The 18,460-nt window shown below is 39.0% G+C and overlaps 2 protein-coding genes across 3 annotated transcripts in view; both read left to right on the top strand.

Moving 5' to 3' along the window:
* The window catches only part of LOC127429268 (secretory carrier-associated membrane protein 1-like), a 129,543-nt gene extending 115,617 nt beyond the window's left edge, over positions 1-13,926 (top strand). The window contains exon 10 of the transcript XR_007895251.1: positions 13,907-13,926. The gene's annotated coding sequence lies outside the window, so the exon portion shown is untranslated. The remainder of the gene's footprint in view (positions 1-13,906) is intronic.
* LOC127429243 (dymeclin-like) overlaps positions 1-18,460 on the top strand; it is an 88,215-nt gene that overhangs the window by 12,912 nt on the left and 56,843 nt on the right. For both annotated transcript variants that reach the window (XM_051678164.1, XM_051678165.1), the window contains exons 3-8: positions 2,407-2,459; positions 2,734-2,827; positions 4,911-5,044; positions 5,828-5,900; positions 11,619-11,744; positions 14,683-14,822. In XM_051678164.1, the coding sequence (XP_051534124.1) occupies positions 2,407-2,459; positions 2,734-2,827; positions 4,911-5,044; positions 5,828-5,900; positions 11,619-11,744; positions 14,683-14,822 (620 nt within the window). The remainder of the gene's footprint in view (positions 1-2,406; positions 2,460-2,733; positions 2,828-4,910; positions 5,045-5,827; positions 5,901-11,618; positions 11,745-14,682; positions 14,823-18,460) is intronic.

The following is an 18,460-nucleotide window of genomic DNA, read 5'->3' as shown; positions in this document are numbered from 1 at the left end:
GGATGGGGACCGTCAGTGGATTGCCATTTTCAGGTCTCTCCAGAGATGTTCGATTGGCTCTGGCTGGTCCACTCAAGGACGTTCACAGAGTTGTCCCTAAGCCACTCTTGTGTTGTTTTGGCTGTGTGTTTAGGGTCATTGTCCTGTTGGAAGATGTCTGAGGTCCTGAGCGCTCTTGACCAGGTTTTCATTAATGATATCTCTTTATTTTGCTGCAATCAGCTTTCCTTCAACCCTGACCAGTTCCCCAGTCCCTGCTGCTGATAAACACCTCCACAGCATGATACTACCACCACCATGCTTCACTGTTGGGATGATATTGCACAGGTGCTGAGTAGGGGTGTGAATCGGATAATTCATCACGATACGATCTTGTATCGATTCTCTTGGCCTGTGATCCGATATTTGCAGTTACTTAAGTCTGTCACAATACAATTTGATTCGATTCAGGGCCCTGCAATTGATATTCCGATATTATGTGCCTGTTTTACACAATCAATTACAATTTGTATTTTTTATTTTATTTTGCCCTCAAATGCAACCCAAATATAATTTGAATATTTTATTGAGCTCTCTGAAAAGTGCAAATTTAGTATCCACATTGGGACATCCACAACAAAATAAGGCACTTCAGATGTTGAAAAAAATTATACAGATAATAATATAAACCCATGACTTGTTTCCAACTATCCGTGCTATCCGTGGTTTTCTTGGCTACAACTTCCACAGTTGTAATGAAAAATTCTGTTACGGTTAACTGGGATAAATGTTAGTAAAGGTGTTGATGTGTAGATGTGTAAAGTCTTATAACTGATGCTGGAGCTGAGCAGATGTTTCTATTTCCCTCATTAGTGCTGTTCAGAATGTCGACGTTGTCAAGATGTTTCACATGATGGTTGAACTTCTCCATGGTACTTCAAATAGCAAATTCTCATGTAAAATTCAAATGGGTCGCATGTGCAATGATATCGATGGAAGCCCGAATTAATCACACATACGAACCTCTCTGCGTTTGTCATGAAAGCTCACATTTTAAGGAGTGCCCGGTTGACGTGCTCACACTGATCCTGTCACTGGTCTGGAGCTCGTGTTTTGTGAGAAGCCCGGTTGACGCGCGCGTACGGATAGCAGAGCGCAATTTGGCTTTACAGACCCCGCACACATCCGTGTCCCACATGAAAAGCATATTTAGTGCTCATAAAGTCAAATGAATGTAATAAGGTTGCTTCATCGCCTCACGGAAATGCGTACGGACGTCGCTGACATGAGAGTATTAAAATAAAGGTACATCTTAAAAAAAAAAAATGTCTATATCGATATTTACGCATTGTATCAATAACACTGGATCGTTGGTTATTGGATCGATGGATCGTTACACCCCTAGTGATGAGTGGTGCCTGGTTTCCTCCAGACATGACACATGGAATTGAGGCCAAACAGTTCAATCTTTGTTTCATCAGACCAGAGAATCTTGTTTCGCACAGTTTGAGAGTCCTTTAGGTGTTTTCATGTGTCTTGCACTGAGGAGAGGCTTCGGTCTGGCCACTCTGCCATAAAGCCCAGATTGGTGGAGTGTTGTAGTGATGGTTGTCCTTCTGCAAGTTTCTCCCATCTCCACACATGATCTCTGGAGCTCAACCAGAGTGACCATCGGGTTCTTTGTCACCTCTCTTACCAAGGCCCTTCTCTGCCGATTGCTCAGTTTGACCTGGCGTCCGGCTCTATAAAAGTCCTGGTTGTTCCAAACTTCCAATTATGGAGGTCACTGTGCTCTTGGGAACCTTCAGTGCAGCCCAAATTGTTTTGTAGCCTTCCCCAGATCTGTGCCTTGACACAATCCTGTCTCTGAGCTCTGCAGGAAGTTCCTTTGACCTCATGGCTTGGTTTTTGCTCTGATATGCATTTTCAGCTGTACGACCTTATATAGACAGGTGTGTGCCTTTCCAAGTCATGTCCAATCAATTGAATTTGCCACAGATGGACTCCAATCAAAGTGTAGAAACATCTCAAAGATGATCCAGAGAAATGGGATGCACCTGAGCTAAATTTCATGTTTCATAGCAATGGGTCTGAATACTTACGTCAGTGTGATACTTCAGTTTTTTCTTTTTTATAAATTTGCAGAGTTACCAAAATCGTGTTTTTTTTTTTTTTTTTTTTTTTTTTTTTTTTTTGCTTTGTCATTATGGGGTATGGAGTGTAGATTGATGTGAAAACATTTCTGAATAGTAAGTTAATATTTTTGTTAATAAGCCAATAAGGCATAGTTATTAGCTGATGCTGGTGATATCAAAACTGCCAAATATTGGCAGACTAATTGAACCTGTTGACATTATTACTAAATGATACATCTCATCTCCTAAAGGAGTAAATAAATAATCTGTCTCTCTTTTTCTGTCTTCAAAGTGCTGATGCTAAACTCTTGGAAGAAGCTGTTGTTCCTCTGGCTAAGACTCTCAGTATGTATAATGTGTGTTTTTATGATTAATTGACTGCTGTTTCAGGTCCTCACCCATCAATCTGTACATAGAGACACATGCTGATTACAGACCCACTGTTCTTTCAAATAAAGCTCTGTCATTTTAGTGTGTGTCTGCATCAATTCACATGATTCAAATTATTACTCTGCAGTCAGTATTGTGCATGCACATGTGTGCTGATTTAGTGCCCTGGCTTATTAAGATGAAACACTGCTGTTTGGTGTCTATAATGATCTGTTTGTGCCCTTTGCAGTTCAGAACAACCCCAGGTCGGGTAACTTCGGGGCGTTGGTGAGAGTTTTTCTCAGCAGAACCAAAGAACTGAAGATTTCCACAGAATGCCAAGAGTAAGTCACACAACTCCTCCTCATGTATGATGGGTTTATATATATTTGTAATCACAAAACTGATTATTTTGAATACATATCTGAAACATTTATTGCAGGAAAGTTGAAGGACATTAGGGTTTCTTTCTCACTGAGAATTTATTCAAATAAAGTTGAATAGATTATATGAATGTTCTAGGTTCAATGCAAGTTATACTACACTATATTATATACTATATGATACAAGCTCAATCAAGAGCATTTGTGACATTATGTTGATTACCACCAAAAATATTTAGACTCATCCTTCGTGTATTTAAAAAAAGCAAAGACTGCATTTACTGTGAGGCACTTGCAATGGAAGTGAATGGGGTTCAGCCCATAAACTTTAAAATACACAGTTTCAAATGTATAGCCACAAGATGTAAACTTTGTAAGTGTTAATATGATTTTAGTGTGATAAAATCATTACTAACCTTATCTGTGTAAAGTTATATGCAATATTACAACTTGTTGTCATGATGACGTATTGAATGTAAACCCTGTGATCTGGTGAAATGCTGTAATGCCATTAAATCCCTGATTTTATCACACTAAAATCATGCTACATATTGTGGCCATACTTTTAAAACTGTGTTCACTTCCATTGAAAGACCTTTACTGAACCTGTGATTTTTGCTTCTTTTTTTTTTTGTAGTTTTTTTTTAAATTATTATTATTAAATTAGCATTGTGCCACAAATGCTGTCAGTTGAGCTTACCATGATTTATTGAACCTGGAACTTTCTTTTAAAGTCTGTTCACACCAAAAACACTGACAAAACAAGGAGAATCACTAAACCCTCAAAAATCGGGGACAAATTTTTGCTATTCACACAATTAACTTTTGTCGGGCTCTTTCGGCAGAAATGTTTACATACCTAAACAAAAGCAAATCACCGATTTTTTTTAATGGCTTTTTAAATAATTTTCTACTCGTAGACCTAAAATATTACCAGCATAATGTCTCCCTGTAATTCCTTCTCTGAACACAAGACCCAAAATCTTAAAAAACGCTCATGCTTGGGGCCTGGGTAGCTCAGCGAGTATTGACGCTGACTACCACCCCTGGAGTCTCGAGTTTGAATCCAGGGCGTGCTAAGTGACTCCACCTAGGTCTCCTAAGCAACCAAATTGGCCCGGTTGCTAGGGAGGGTAGAGTCACATGGGGTAACCTCCTTGTGGTCGCGATTAGTGGTACTCGCTCTCAATGGGGCGTGTGGTAAGTTGCGCGTGGATCACAGAGAGTAGCATGAGCCTCCACATGCTGTGAGTCTCCGTGGTGTCATGCACAACGAGTCACGTGATAAGATGCGCGGATTGACGGTCTCAGAAGCGGAGGCAATCCATAGCATCTAGAAATGCTATTGATACTCGCCACCCGGATTGAGGTGAGTAACCGCGCCACCACGAGGACCTACTATGTAGTGGGAATTGGGCATTCCAAATTGGGAGAAAAGGGGATAATAAAAAAGATGCAAATAAAAAGCGGTCATGCTTGTATCGTGATTTAATTGTGATTAATTGTGCTGCCCTAATTGCTAATATTTATATAATTGAAATAATAATAAATAATTTTTAATAAACCATTACTTTGATTTAAAAGCTTTTTGAATAGGATTTCAGATACTATCTGTGTTTCTCAGAGAACTGAGAGTCTTTAAAAAAAACTCTTTCCCACACAGATGTTTCCCAACGTTATAACACATTCACTAATCACTCATGATGCATTCAGATGTTCTGTGATATGATGTTCCCATGAGAATACCAGCAGCCCAGAGCATCTCTCACACACACAGCACCACCGCCAAAGCTGATGTTTATAGTCAGATGGTTAGTGAAAGTGTCACTTTGGCATAAATGAAGACCAGGGAGTGACCCGCTTCTTCTATATTGTGTGTTTGGTTGGAAACCACTGATAGGGTGAAGCAGTGTGTGTGAGTTTTGAGAGAGTTTGAGGAAGCGTGGCTCAGAACCACAGGGTGTGTGAGATGCTCTGCTGCCGTTCACATGCTGCTGTAGGTCAGTAATTATCTCAAATATATTCTCTTTTTCTCTCTCTGCAGTCAGTTGTTTATCTGGCAGGCCCATAATGCTTTGTTCTTGGTGCGCTGTCTACTGAAGGTCTTCATCAGAGAAATAAACGAGGAAGAGCTGCACTTACAGTTCACCTACCAGGAGAGGGTGCCAGGCACCTACGGTAACACACACACTTTTGTACTTGCATCATTCTCTTGTTTTTATTTCAAGCTAATTACAGTAAGTACAGACCAATACAAAGCCTAACCCTACACTTTCTTTCATTTTTATACAGTATGTGAAATTCTCTGACAATTAGAGTGACACACCTGCACAAAACTAGTATACAAGAACTACAGACTTAGAGTCAATTCGTCTGTACACTGGAATTCTTTAACCTCTTCAACTTTGGGGCATTTTCTGCCACCCAAAATGTTTCCCTCTCAAATTTAAAAGCTCACCATTCACACATACTGTGGAACAATTGCCAAAAGTTTGTCTAATTTTTTGTTGTGTTGTTTGTGCACTGGAAGCTTCTGTCACCAAGACAAATTCCTTGTATGTGTAAGCATACTTGGCAATAAAACTCATTCTGATTCTGATATTTCTACCACATGAGCTGTAGGTGGCGCTGATTTGCGACACAAATATTTTCAGGCCTTATTTTGTTATTTTGGGTTACCTATGAAAAGTTAAAATTCTAAGCTTTCAAACGTTACTACATACGCCTGAATTATGTGTTCGGAGACTTGAACATTTTAAGCGTAAATTTTATTCGTGAAAATGCACCCACTTTTGGACCCTCCGGTGAGTCTGCAGAGTTGAAGAGGTTAATGACACAGATACACACACTCTTTTGTTTTTCGTACAGCCAAGCAAAAAACATCATTAATATGCTGCCATAAGTAGTCTCACTCTGACAAACAAGAAGAACATTCTCATAGAATCATGTTTATTTATGTAGAGTCTAGCTGTGAAGATCTTTTGGAGGAGCTGGTCTGTCATTTGGTGCATCTCATCGTTGAAGTGCCACTTCTGTGAGTACCAAAGAAACTGTGTGTGTGTGTGTGTGTGTGTGTGTGTGTGAGAGAGAGAGAGAGAGTGAGTGTTTGTTTGTTTTGATATGGATTTCTCCGCCTTGCAAATGCTAAGTGATAAAGTATGTCTCAGCATGATAGGGTGTGTGTTATTTTCGTGATACTGTATGTGATGGGACTGTGTTTTTGTTTTATGTGTGAAGGTCAACTCTGACTCACAATGAGTAGTCACTGTCATTGTTTTCGCACACAAATGAATTTTTTCAAAAAGTTTTTCATTAAGTTAAGGATGTGAAATTATATCGTAGAAATGAATTCCAATGACATTCAAAATAAACGATGTAATAAACGATGGGTCATTCCGTGTCAGCTCAGCCAGAAGTCTCTGGCTCAAATTTTCTTTTTTTTACATAAATGATGATGAAAGCCAAAATATGAAATGCTATGGATCAGTATATTTACTGAGCAGGGGTGGTCAAAATTACAATTGATATGCAGTGGCAAGGAAAAGTATGCGAATCCTTTGGAATTACTGGGAGGCAGTGGTGGCTCAGCGGTTAAGGCTCTGGGTTACTGATCAGAAGGTTGGGGGTTCAAGCCCCAGCACTGCCAAGATGCCACTGTTTGGCCCTTGAGCAAGGCCCTTGACCCTATCTGCTCCAGGGGCGCTGTATCATGGCTGACCCTGCACTCTGACCCCAGCTTAGCTGGGATATGTGAAAAAAAAGAATTTCACTGTATATGTGCAAATGTATAACTTGTGATAAATAAATACAATTATTATTAATTAGCTGCATTTATGAATAAATTTGTTATAATCATCTGTTACAATAATTAACTGAATCTGTTTTAACTAATAACACAAATTATTGTATTGTTCTTGTACATCATTCAAACCTTTACAGTGTAGGTTGGAAAGCGTATGTGAACCCGTAGGCTAATGACGTCAACAAAGATAATTAGTCAGGAGTTGGCAAACCTGGCATCCAGTTAATGAAACCAGGTTGGAGGTGTGGGTTACAGCTACTTTGACCTATAAAAAGCACTCAAACATTTTGAGTATGCTGTTCACAAGAAGCATCTGCCATGGACCGTGCCTCGCAAAAAAGAGATCTCGGAAGACCTACAATCAATTGTGCCAGATGGGCTGGTTTGAGTATTTCTGTAACTGATGATCTCCTGGGATTTTCACACACAACAGTCTCTAGAATTTACTCCGAATGGTGCCAAAAACAAAAGCAGTGAGCAGCAGTTCTGCGGATGGAAACGCCTTGTTGATGAGAGAGGTCATGTGACCAGTGACCAGACTGGTTCGAGCTTACAAAGTCTACGGTAACTCAGATAACCGCTCTGTACAATTGTGGTGAGAAGAATATAACCTCTGAATGCTATTCTGAGATGCAGGTTGGCGCTGTTTTGGTGGCACGAGGGGGACCTACACAATATTAGGCAGGTGGTTTTAATGTTGTGGCTGACTGGTGTATGAATGTAAGGAATTATTATCATTATTGCTGCCAAATGATGATCAACCAGTTATTAAATTCAAGGGTTCAATTGGATGTTTTCAATAAAGACAAGAAAAATTATAATTGTTTGTGTGTTGTTAGCTTAAGCACATTGTTTTTCTATGCATGTGACTTTGATGAAGATGAGATCTCATTTTATGACCAATTAATGCAGAAAACCAGCTAATTCCAAAGGGTTCAAGTACTGTATATATAGATATACTGTATGTATATAAATAGCTTATCACTTGCATCAAACTATATGCATGAACAATAGATTAAAAAATTAAAAGAAAACTACCTGAGGGTGTGAGAAACCTCACGTCGACACCATTCATGTTCAGTGGGTTTGAATGTAAAGGTTAATTCTCTCTCTGTGTGTGTAATTGTTGCTGGCTCGCTTATAGTGGATTGCGTAGCTGTGTATTGTAACAGAGTTCAGACTGCTGTTGTTGTGCCGTGTCTGTTTTTGTTGCCGTTTGTCTCGTTTCCTTGCTACGTGCTGACCGAGAGAAGTCAGGCTCAGGTCACATTTAGAGGCCTTGCTCACTGTTTCATACTGTACGTGTTTTCAGTTATTCTGTAGCCGGAGACAGGATTCTTATCACACTGTTTTGGAGGATATTGTGAATTGTGCTCAAATTACCACACTGATCAAAACAAGGAATAAAATAACTTGATATGCACAAACACTTTTACTTCATAGGATGATGTTTTGGATCTCGATTATTGGGGTATTCAGGTTGAAATTGAACTTGAGCTAAAAATACACACAGACACGAGAAAAACAAACTCCTGCGAAATAATAAATTCACAACACATTCGTCCCTTGTGGTGGTTGATATGGTGTATGCGTCAGTGAACATGCAGTCAGTTCTGTGAACACATTGCTCTTACAACCTGATTCTTTGTTATAAATATGTCGAACTAATTTGCGAATCAGTGTCAGTCAAATTCTGCGTTTTCAACTGACCGACTCACTGATTGAACTCACTGTCTTGAGGCCTTTTCACACCAAACGTGCTGCGATTATGAGAGGCGAATGGCCCTTTCCTGTAGAAAGCGAAGCGAATATTCGCCATTACCACATTCACGCCTTCACAATAGGTGGCGCTAATTGACAAGCAGTTTTACCCCTGTACGGTAGGTGCCTCAATGCACCTTTGAGGTGGTCCGCCCTCCACCCATCACCGGGCGAGAAGAAATAACCACTTGACAATTCTGCAAAACAAATAAGAAAAGCAAATGCTTCTCTAGCGAGCAGTTCGAAAAACTAAAACGCATCTCTCTACCAGCTGAAGCAGCGATAACTAGTGTGTTGTTGATTTGCTCAATGAGAGAGACACTTCACAAACTATTTCAGTTCACCTGCTGGACAAGTTGACTGACAGTATTATCAGGAATACACAGTCTGAGGGGTGATTAGAAAGAATCGACGTTTCTAATTAAACGAAATTTAAACGCTCAGAGTGCAAGCTTAAAACACAAATCTCACCCAACAAAGTCCATCTTCAGTGTGACCCATTATTAGATACTTTAATACTGCTAACGACTATTTAAAATGGCACCGCAATAAAGATTTTGTTTTTGGTAATCAAAATGTATATCATGGCGCAGTATACTGTATATCATATTAAAGATATACAGTAAGAGAACTCACAGTAAGGTTAAATGCAAAGGCCAAACAATGCAGCAGTATGGAATAAATTATGAAGACAATCCACATCGACACACCGAGAAAAAAGAAAAAGCTTCGCTTTGTCGCGGCGCGAATGTTCGCTCCAGGTGAGAATAGCTTGTTAGGAATTTATTGTTTCTGTTCAACATGTTGATCATGACAAGAACGCGAACATTTGCGTTTGGTGTGCACAGGCCTTTACTGTTGGTTATTCCAAGACCTCACTGAATCTGTGCACGCAGTACTCCGCAGAAAGCTCGACAGATTTCCGCAGAATTCAAACGGCCGTCATTTACAAAGTTCTACACATCCTGTGCCTCTTTATGTGTTTGTTATATTAAAAATATACATATTTTCTGCAAATTTGATTATGCTTTCAGATACCAATAGGGATATAATGGTTTACAGATGGTTACCATACTGTTGACATTTTCACTTTCACGGTTTTGCTCGAATATCAAGTCGGGGTTTTTTCCCGACGGGAAGAATCAAAGTAAAGGAATTAACTTTTCAATTAAAGGTGCTGTATGTAATATTCAGAAACCCTTGTTATTAGTGACACCTGTGGCCGCTACGTGAACTGCAGCCTGTTGCTCGTGAGCGCGCACACACTCCATAGGGACGCGAGCGAGCATCGACCAAAACAGTGATGTAACGTACAAAGAGACGCAGAAAAGCGACCCGCTCCCTTCGCATGAAAATCAGTCTACAGGCTTTAATAGGCAACCTAGGAAGTCCGGGAAGGGCTCATTTTTTAAGTTATGTTACAAGTCGTTCACACATTGGCAAAAAAAGGGCGAATATTACATGAAAATTCTTACATACTGCACCTTTAAGAAAGAATTGGCTACATTTATACAGCATCATAAACTTGATATGATAAATTATGTAATATGTTATGTAACAATAAGTTAAGTGCAATGTTACATTAGGCCAATTGTGTGTTCATGCATTTTTTTGCTTTAGTTCAGCACAACAGTAGGCGTACAATGCCTTTACTACTACCAGAAATATGTTTTATTTGTAAAGTACTTAAAAAAAAAAAAAAAAAAAAAAAAAAATAAATTGAATTACTGAATCAAATGCACATCTGAACTGCTAACTTGGGCAGTAATCATTAAAAATGATTGGTGCAGGGCCTGGGTAGCTCAGTGGTAAAATACGCTGGCTACCACCCCTGGGGTTCGCTAGTTCGAATCCCAGGGCGTGCTGAGTGACTCCAGCCAGATCTCCTAAGCAACCAAACTGGCCCGGTTGCTAGGGAGGGTAGAGTCACATGGGGTAACCTCCTTGTGGTCGCTATAATGTGGTTCGTTCTCAGTGGGGTGCATGGTGAGTTGAGCGTGAATGCCGCGGTGGATGGCGTAAAGCCTCCACACGTGCTATGTCTCCACGGTAATGCGCTCAACAAGCCACGTGATAAGATGCGCGGGTTGACGGTCTCAGACGCGGAGGCAACTGGGATTCGTCCTCCGCCACCCGGATTGAGGCGAATCACTACACCACCACGAGGACTTAAAAAAAGCACACTGGGAATTGAGGATTCCAAATTGGGTGAAAAAAAAAAAACATTTTTTGGTGCACATCTTTTTGCACATTGATGAGATCTTGCCAATCAGAATGCAGTGCACACAAAATGCTCCAGTGAGAGAACAGAAATCAGGAAGCTGAATAAAGAAACAAAAAGGCACAAAGAAATTATCTTATTATAAGAAATTCATTATTATAAACACTATCATCTATCATTTATGCAAAGACTTCTGAAATGTTTTTGAACACTAAAATGCATTTGCGTTGGTTCCCTGCAGCAAAACCAGAATCCAACAGGAAACTGTGTGTGTGTGTGTGTGTGTGTGTGTGTGTGTGTGTGTGTGTGTGTGTGTGTGTGTGTGGTGTGTGTGGTGTGTGTGGTGTGTGTGGTGTGTGTGTGTGTGTGTGTGTGTGTGTGTGTGGTGTGTGGTGTGTGGTGTGTGGTGTGTGGTGTGTGTGTGTGGTGTGTGTGTGTGTGTGTGTGAAAGTGAAAGGGATTCATGCCAAGTGACATCACAGCAATGGGAAGTTAATGTTAAGTGAGACATCTGAGGAAGGAAACAAGGAACAATAGAGAGAGAGAGAGAGTTTGTTCTATTGATGTTTCTAAGTATGTGTGTTTGGAGAAAAAAGGGGGCAAAGAGTTCATTTTACTCTAATACCTCTGTTCATGCCTAAACTGCTATATTGTGAATTTTCTGAATGATAACTAAGGCAACGTATGTCATTTCTGTGCTACTAGTGTCACCAAATTGCAAAAAACGTCCCCCTTCTTCCATTGGTTGTCCAAACAGAGGGTCCTGTCCCACACTGACACCATTTGTTGAGCCAAAAATGAATCAGAAATGTTTTTTTGTTTGTTTGATGCCATTGCAAAATAGCTGATAAATGCTGTATAATGCCCAGCTTCATATACTGACAACATGAATCTCTGTTTTTAATATTAATATTATAATATTTTAATATCCAGCTCTTACCTTGCCCTGTATTTGCCTGTTGTCATAGGGACATCACCTACAACATCCTGTTTGAAGCAGTGACCACCCTACTGGTGCTGTTGTCCTTTCAGCTCTTCCATAAGGAGATTCTGAGGGAGGGGCTTATTTACAGCTGCCTGACCAAAGGACGATGGTGAGTAAAGCATCGTTCACACTGACCATGATTTTATCACTGATCGCTATACTGTTGGTCACTAATGGGCATTCCTAATGCTGGTCTTTCTATAACGTTATTGTTAGGCTGCGCAACCTGCCAGAGCTTTAAAATATCTGTTTATTGCAGGTAAAAATATGATTTCATTCTATTTTGACAAGGAACCAGGTTGCTTAATGCTAATATCAATGTTTTGCATTCAGCGTTTCTATTGCAGTTGTGTGTAATGCATCATTCATGAACATGTTGGAATTATTATGCAAATGTAAATATTTTGACACATATCCTGCCTGTTTACATTCACATACGACGAACCAATTGTCTTTTGACCGAGAAATGCAATTGACTTCATGCGCCATGCCACATTCTTGTGAAGTGAACATAAATACGTATGTGAGCGTCAAAAGCAGCCGCTGTTCGTCAGACAGTACGCACGCGTTACTGAATTGATTCGTACTTAGTACTGCTGATAATGTGTCAAGGCTGGTATTGTTCATTTTTATTTTAATATTAATGAGGGTCTGTTTCAACCAAACATGTCATTGCATTAAAAGCTAGACGTGATCTTCAAGTTGCACAATGAAGTGTGGGGTGAGTTCTCAGACTGTTTTATTAGTTAGTATTAAATGCATCTGTTATTTCAAATATTTTATTTATGCCATAAAATATGGAACGAAACTCAGAAATGGGTAAAGATAAACTCGGGAGTGCTAAAAAAAAAAAAGCTAGATGTCTCGAGACGTTTTAAACCTGACGTTCTTTTTAACTTGACACTGCTTCTGAACTTCAACTCTGAAGAATCTGAAGTCACACTCAAATTTAAAAGCTCACCATTTTTACACATACTATTTGTTTAGCATGCTTTTCCTATGGGACTGCATATTTTGTTCTGGACATCTAAGATATAACATTGGATTATTCACACAAACAAGCTCACAGACAAGTAAACAATGGCTCATTTTTTAGAGAACTGCCTAAGGTAAAAGCAGTTATACGTTTTTAGCTATTTGGGGCTTACAGCAGCAGTGATCGGTGCATAAAAGAGACGTTTGTATTTGATGTCTTACAAATATCATATTTCACTTTGATTCTTTTGAAAATCTTTTAAACTGTGGTATTAGTGCAACAAAATCAACTGTACAGTCACATTCCTGAGAGTGAGAGCTTTAGTTTGATATATGATTTGTCTATTTAAGTGCTATTTGAAAGACTTTTATATTCAAAGTAATATTTCTATCACATAACCTCTAGGTGGTGCTTATTTGCAATGCTGATATTTTAAAGCCATATTTAGTTTTTTTAAGTAACATAAATGCAGAAGTGATGTTTATGTTATTCTATGTTTTCAAATGATACCTCGTATGTCTGACTTATACGGGGACTTGAGCATTTTAAGCGTAAGCATATTTCGTGATATAGCACGCGGGTCCACTAAAAGTAGCGAGATGCAGTGCAACATTAAAATACTTCTGTCTAGTCTAGTGCATGTATACATTGAAAAGCACTTTAAAAAAACAGTGCTGATGAATGCAAACCATACGATTGGTGTGAACGCCCCCTAATAGGTATAGATACACTACACAGCTTAATGAATTGATATCTAATTGTATAAGTTATTCAATATTTCAAATTCATTGAAGAAGCGTAATTGAAGAAAAGCCAAATTTATTACACTGATTATGCTTTTTAAGCTGGCAATGTGCAAGGTCATTTAAATGTTTTAAACCTTTGAAGAACGGTAGCATAAAATGATCGGCACACATAGATTTTTGGCCATAACCCTCGACTTCTAAACCAGAGAAGAAACCTGATTATTTCAACTTGATGTAAACGCACTTTTCATGCATTGTCAGATTTTTAGAATATGCTTTTTCTCCCCAATTTGGAATGCCCAATTCCCAATGCGCTCTAAGTCCTCATGGTGGCGTAGTGACTCTCCTCAATCCGGGTGGTGGAGGACGAATCTCAGTTGTCTCCGCGTCTGAGACCATCAATCCGCGCATCTTATCACGTGGCTTGTTGAGCACGTTACCGCAGAGACATAGCGCATGTCAAGGCTTCACGCCATCCACCTCAGCATCCACGCACAACTCGCCACACACCCCACTGATAGCAAACCACATTATAGCGACCACGAGGAGGTTACCCCATGTGACTCTACCCTCCCTAGCTACCGGGCCAATTTGGTTGCTTAGGAGACCTGGCTGGAGTCACTCAGCACGCCCTGGATTTGAACTCGCGAACTCTAGGGGTGTGTCTGTACTCGCTGAGCTACCCAGGCCCCTGAATATGCTGATTTATGATAGTTATCAGCGTATTGGTGTGCATGTAAATGCATTCAATCATGCGTCCTGAACTTTTTGACTTTTAGAACCAGAGCCAGTGCAAGTTAAAAGTTTTTCCCTACCGCAGTGTTTTTTTTTTTTTTTCTGATTACGTTTGTTGCAGTGTGAATTTGTGGCCCCCTGACCGGCATTAACAGAAGGACAACAGTCAGGCTGCTGCCATTTCACATGCAAATGAGGCTGCTCATTAAATCAGCAGATGCTCGTGTCTGGAGCTTTGCTCGAGTTCACCCGCAGGACTCGTTTGCATCGCTGATACTGAGCTTTTAAAGTTCTCTTGTTAGCTCATCAACTCTGCAGCTAGCATGAGGTGATGAGTTAGCATATCTGAGGACATTAAAGTAGTGACTCATAAACCTTAAAAGAGTTTATCATCGAGCCTAAAATTTTCAGATCTCAGTAACACCTCATAGATCGCTAAATGTTTTGACATTATGTCTCTTAAATAAGTTGTTGAAACACGTGTGATATTTCTGTTCTGCTGACCCTGCCACTATTCAGCATGGTGTTTAGGAATGCTAGTCAGAATAGACAGCATATTTAAAGGCATATCTCTCTTTTTCTGTGTGTAGTCTGTCTCTGACAAGTCGTCTGGTGAAGACTCTGCTGTATAACTTCATCAGACAGGAGAAATGTCCCCCCGCTACACATGTGTTCCAGACACAGTCAGATGGCGGAGGACTTCTGTACGGACTCGCATCAGGAGTTGCCAGTGAGTACACACAAACACACACCAACATGTCCACATGTCTTCATGTCCAGCCACTTTTAAAATAATAGTTCCCCCAAAAATGAAAATTGTCATTTACTCCACCTTTTTTGCTTGGAACACAAAAGAAGACGTTTTAATTAATATCTTGATCCGTCATTCCAAATTTCGCAATCCATTTGTCACTGAATAATGTCCCTTTTAATATCCTTTCTGTTCTTTACAGTCAGTTGTTGATCAAAAATAAAAAAATAAAAATATAATTTAATCCTAATCACACCTAGCATGGATGTGATAAAGAAACCATTCGACTCCTCTCTCGTTATTATGCGCTCAACCAAAACACTTCTGTGAGACGCTTGCTGAACTGCCGCTATTCTTAAAGAGACAGTACCATTTTAGCACTTGCTCTACAAGTCAATGTAAATACTTATGCATGTAAACAATAAACATGTAATATTATGAATGCGATTTCAAGACATCATATTTATTGATGGAATACAGGGATTTGTACATTTAAAAAAAGCTTAAATGTGACAATTTATATTTTACTAATTTACCTAGTTAGAAGGTCACCTGTATTATTAACATCACTAGCTGAGAGGGAATTTCTTTCATATGTAAGAAAAATGTACATTATAACTGAAATATACCCAAAATGAATCAAAATCGCAATCGAATCGAGAGCTTGTGAATCGGAAAGGAATGGAATCTGGAAATCTGTATCACTACCCAGCTCTTAATGGCAGTGGGTACTAACTTGTTTTAAATTCATGTGTCCCCGTGAACACATGCGTGGACGTCGTATTTTGGCGTCGTTATACACAACGCATAATTTAAATTCAATTTAAACTGACTGATCTCAGTTCAGAAGGCTCTGTGCTGTCAGTAATGGGTTAAACTTTTGACGCTCGGTGTCATGTGACAAAACAACATGGCGCCGATCACAGCAGAGTTTGTCTTTGGGAGAAACGCCAACAAAAGTACATCTGGTAAGAAACCTAATTACGTTTTTAAATTGAACCCTGTTTGAGTCAAAAGATTAGAGTCTCTAGCTTCATACGATATGCTATTTTTAAAATTGGAGCGATTTATCGCGAAACGCCACGCTGATAAACACAATGATCACTAATGTGTACAATAGCACAATAGGTTTTCATTAGAAATCCTATATTTCCTGTGCATTTTCACATTGAGGAATGTCTTTTTACTTTCAGAGGCTTTATATGGAGTTAGTATGTAAATAAGGTGCATTTCGAACTGTTCTGAGTAGAGGTAGAATGATATATCGCTTTTACCGATTCACTGGTGCCGATAGGTGCTTTTTGGATCTATCGGTTATCTGCACAAATCTATGTTGATAGTTGCTGATAGTTTTTTTGTCATTTCAAAATAAGAGTCCCAGATGTGTTCTGGGCTTGTTTTTACTTAAGTCCCGCGTTATGCACCAAATCTTCATTTTTTTTTTCAGGATATTATTTTGATTTTGGTTGAACAAAAAACTGAATCTGGGATTTTATTTATTTTGGACTCTTTGTCTTTGCCCGCCATAGTAAAAAAAAAAAGAATAATTGTTTTATATTGCCTATAAATCGATTTTAAAAACTTTAGTCCGATTAATCGGTTATCGGTCTTTCCCAACACTTTAGTTACCGTATCGGCAAAATCCTCTATCGGTCGACCTCTAGTTCTGAGACCAGTGCAGACAGACAGCACACTGTCGTTTACTAAATAGGGATCAAGGGAGCATCTTATAGCTTTCCTTTTCAGCCAAGTGCATTAAATCCAAAATTCCGATCAAAAGATCATTTTGCTATAGGATGCTCCCTTTATCCCTATTTAGTGAATGACAACTTCCAGTGTGCTGTCTGTCTGCACTGGTCTCAGAACTAGAGGTCGACCGATAGTGGGTTTTGCCTTGATGTGGGCACTCTGAAGGGAGCATGGCATTACAGTTTAAATGTAGCCTCTTGTGAAAGTGCCTTTCTTTTGTTTGGAATGACCTTTCGAGTGGCGTGCCCTTGAAGGGCGCTAAAATGCCATTTGGAAAACGCCCAATGGTAATCAGTGCATAGATTCAGAATTTATAATGTATAATTTTATTTTATCATGGTTGGCAGTGATTGGACGATGCGGGCCATTACTTGTATCATAATTAATTATGCTAATTTCTGGTTGGTAAAATGCTTTAGCGCTGGCTATCACTTGTTTATTTGACAGTGCATAGACAGTACAAATTAGAAAAAACATTGTAACATAAAAGTCGAATCAAGTCAAATAATATAATTTTTTTTATTGTTCCTAAGTAGCTTGTAATGTCTCAAAAACATGAATAATCAACACTCATGGAAACATAATAAACAGTTTGATGGAAAACTTTCTAAAAGACTTTCTGTAGCTTGGTATTATTTAAAATTTCACAACTTTGTCCCAATGTCCACAAATGTGGTCATCAATTAAAAAACTATTTGCTGTAGAATTTATGTATTTATTTATTTATTTATTTTGCATGTTTGTTAGGTGCTACTTGTCGACTATGCGTTCATGAGCACTATGAGGAAGAACTTGTTCACAGTGGCATGTGTGTTAATCTGAGAAATTCAGTTTTTAGTGTTGAACAATGTTAAGCCACAAGCATTTGTGAACAAGCTGCTCTATGGACATTACGATTTTTACTGCAAAATGACCTAAATTCCAAAATTAATGTCCATGTTTTGGAGAACATGATTAAAATAAAATCATATGCCTTAAGGAGACTTAAAATATGACGCACATTTTTTTATGCTTTAAAGTGGTGAATCAGTATCAACTGACTTTGTATTGTAAACATCGACCGAGATTCTCATTAAAACATCTCCTTTTGTGTTCCACATAAAAGAGTAAGTCACACGAGTTTGAGCGAGGGTGAACAAATGATGACAGAATTGTCATTTTTGTGTGAACTGTCCCTTTAAAACTCTAAACCGTAATAACCTTGGCACTCATTGCTGTCTTTTAGTTGATAATTATCTTTTGCCATGAGACAGACGCTCAGTCAGGAGTGTGATTAAAAAATCTAGAACTGAATGTATCATCGTCTGACACCCAGAGCTCAGCCGTGAAGAGATAAAACTGAGCTTGTTAACAGCTGTGAGTCAGTGCCAACATTGCGTACGAGTGTGTGCGTGGAATCCAGACAGCATGTCTTTATTGTCTGACGGGTAAATCAGACCGGCTAAATGGAGACACAAGCCCTGTGTGTCACTCCAGGCACCTCTAGCCGAAATTCTGGAGCTGATCCTGTTTCCGCTGCTGAGGGATTGAAAGATTCAGGCAGTATTAGACTCTGGAATTACACATGCTGGAAAGCGCCGGGATCATTTTAAAATGACTTCTGATTTTAAAGGGCCACTTCAGTCAAATGGGAAAATGTGGGGAATTTTCAAAAATTATCCTGACTTTTGACTGGTTCTATATGTATTTTATATATATATATATATATATATATATATATATATATATATATATATATATATATATATATATATAATATTGACCACCATAACAGTTTTGTGACCCAAACAAAACAATCATTTCTTTTTAAAGCAGCATAAATTTAAAGCAGAACATCAAATACTACCGTGATGTATGAATACAATTTC

The sequence above is a fragment of the Myxocyprinus asiaticus genome, chromosome 38 (assembly GCF_019703515.2).
Source record: "Myxocyprinus asiaticus isolate MX2 ecotype Aquarium Trade chromosome 38, UBuf_Myxa_2, whole genome shotgun sequence".
Taxonomy (NCBI): Eukaryota; Metazoa; Chordata; class Actinopteri; order Cypriniformes; family Catostomidae; genus Myxocyprinus; species Myxocyprinus asiaticus.
This window is presented reverse-complemented; position numbering and strand designations above follow the sequence as displayed.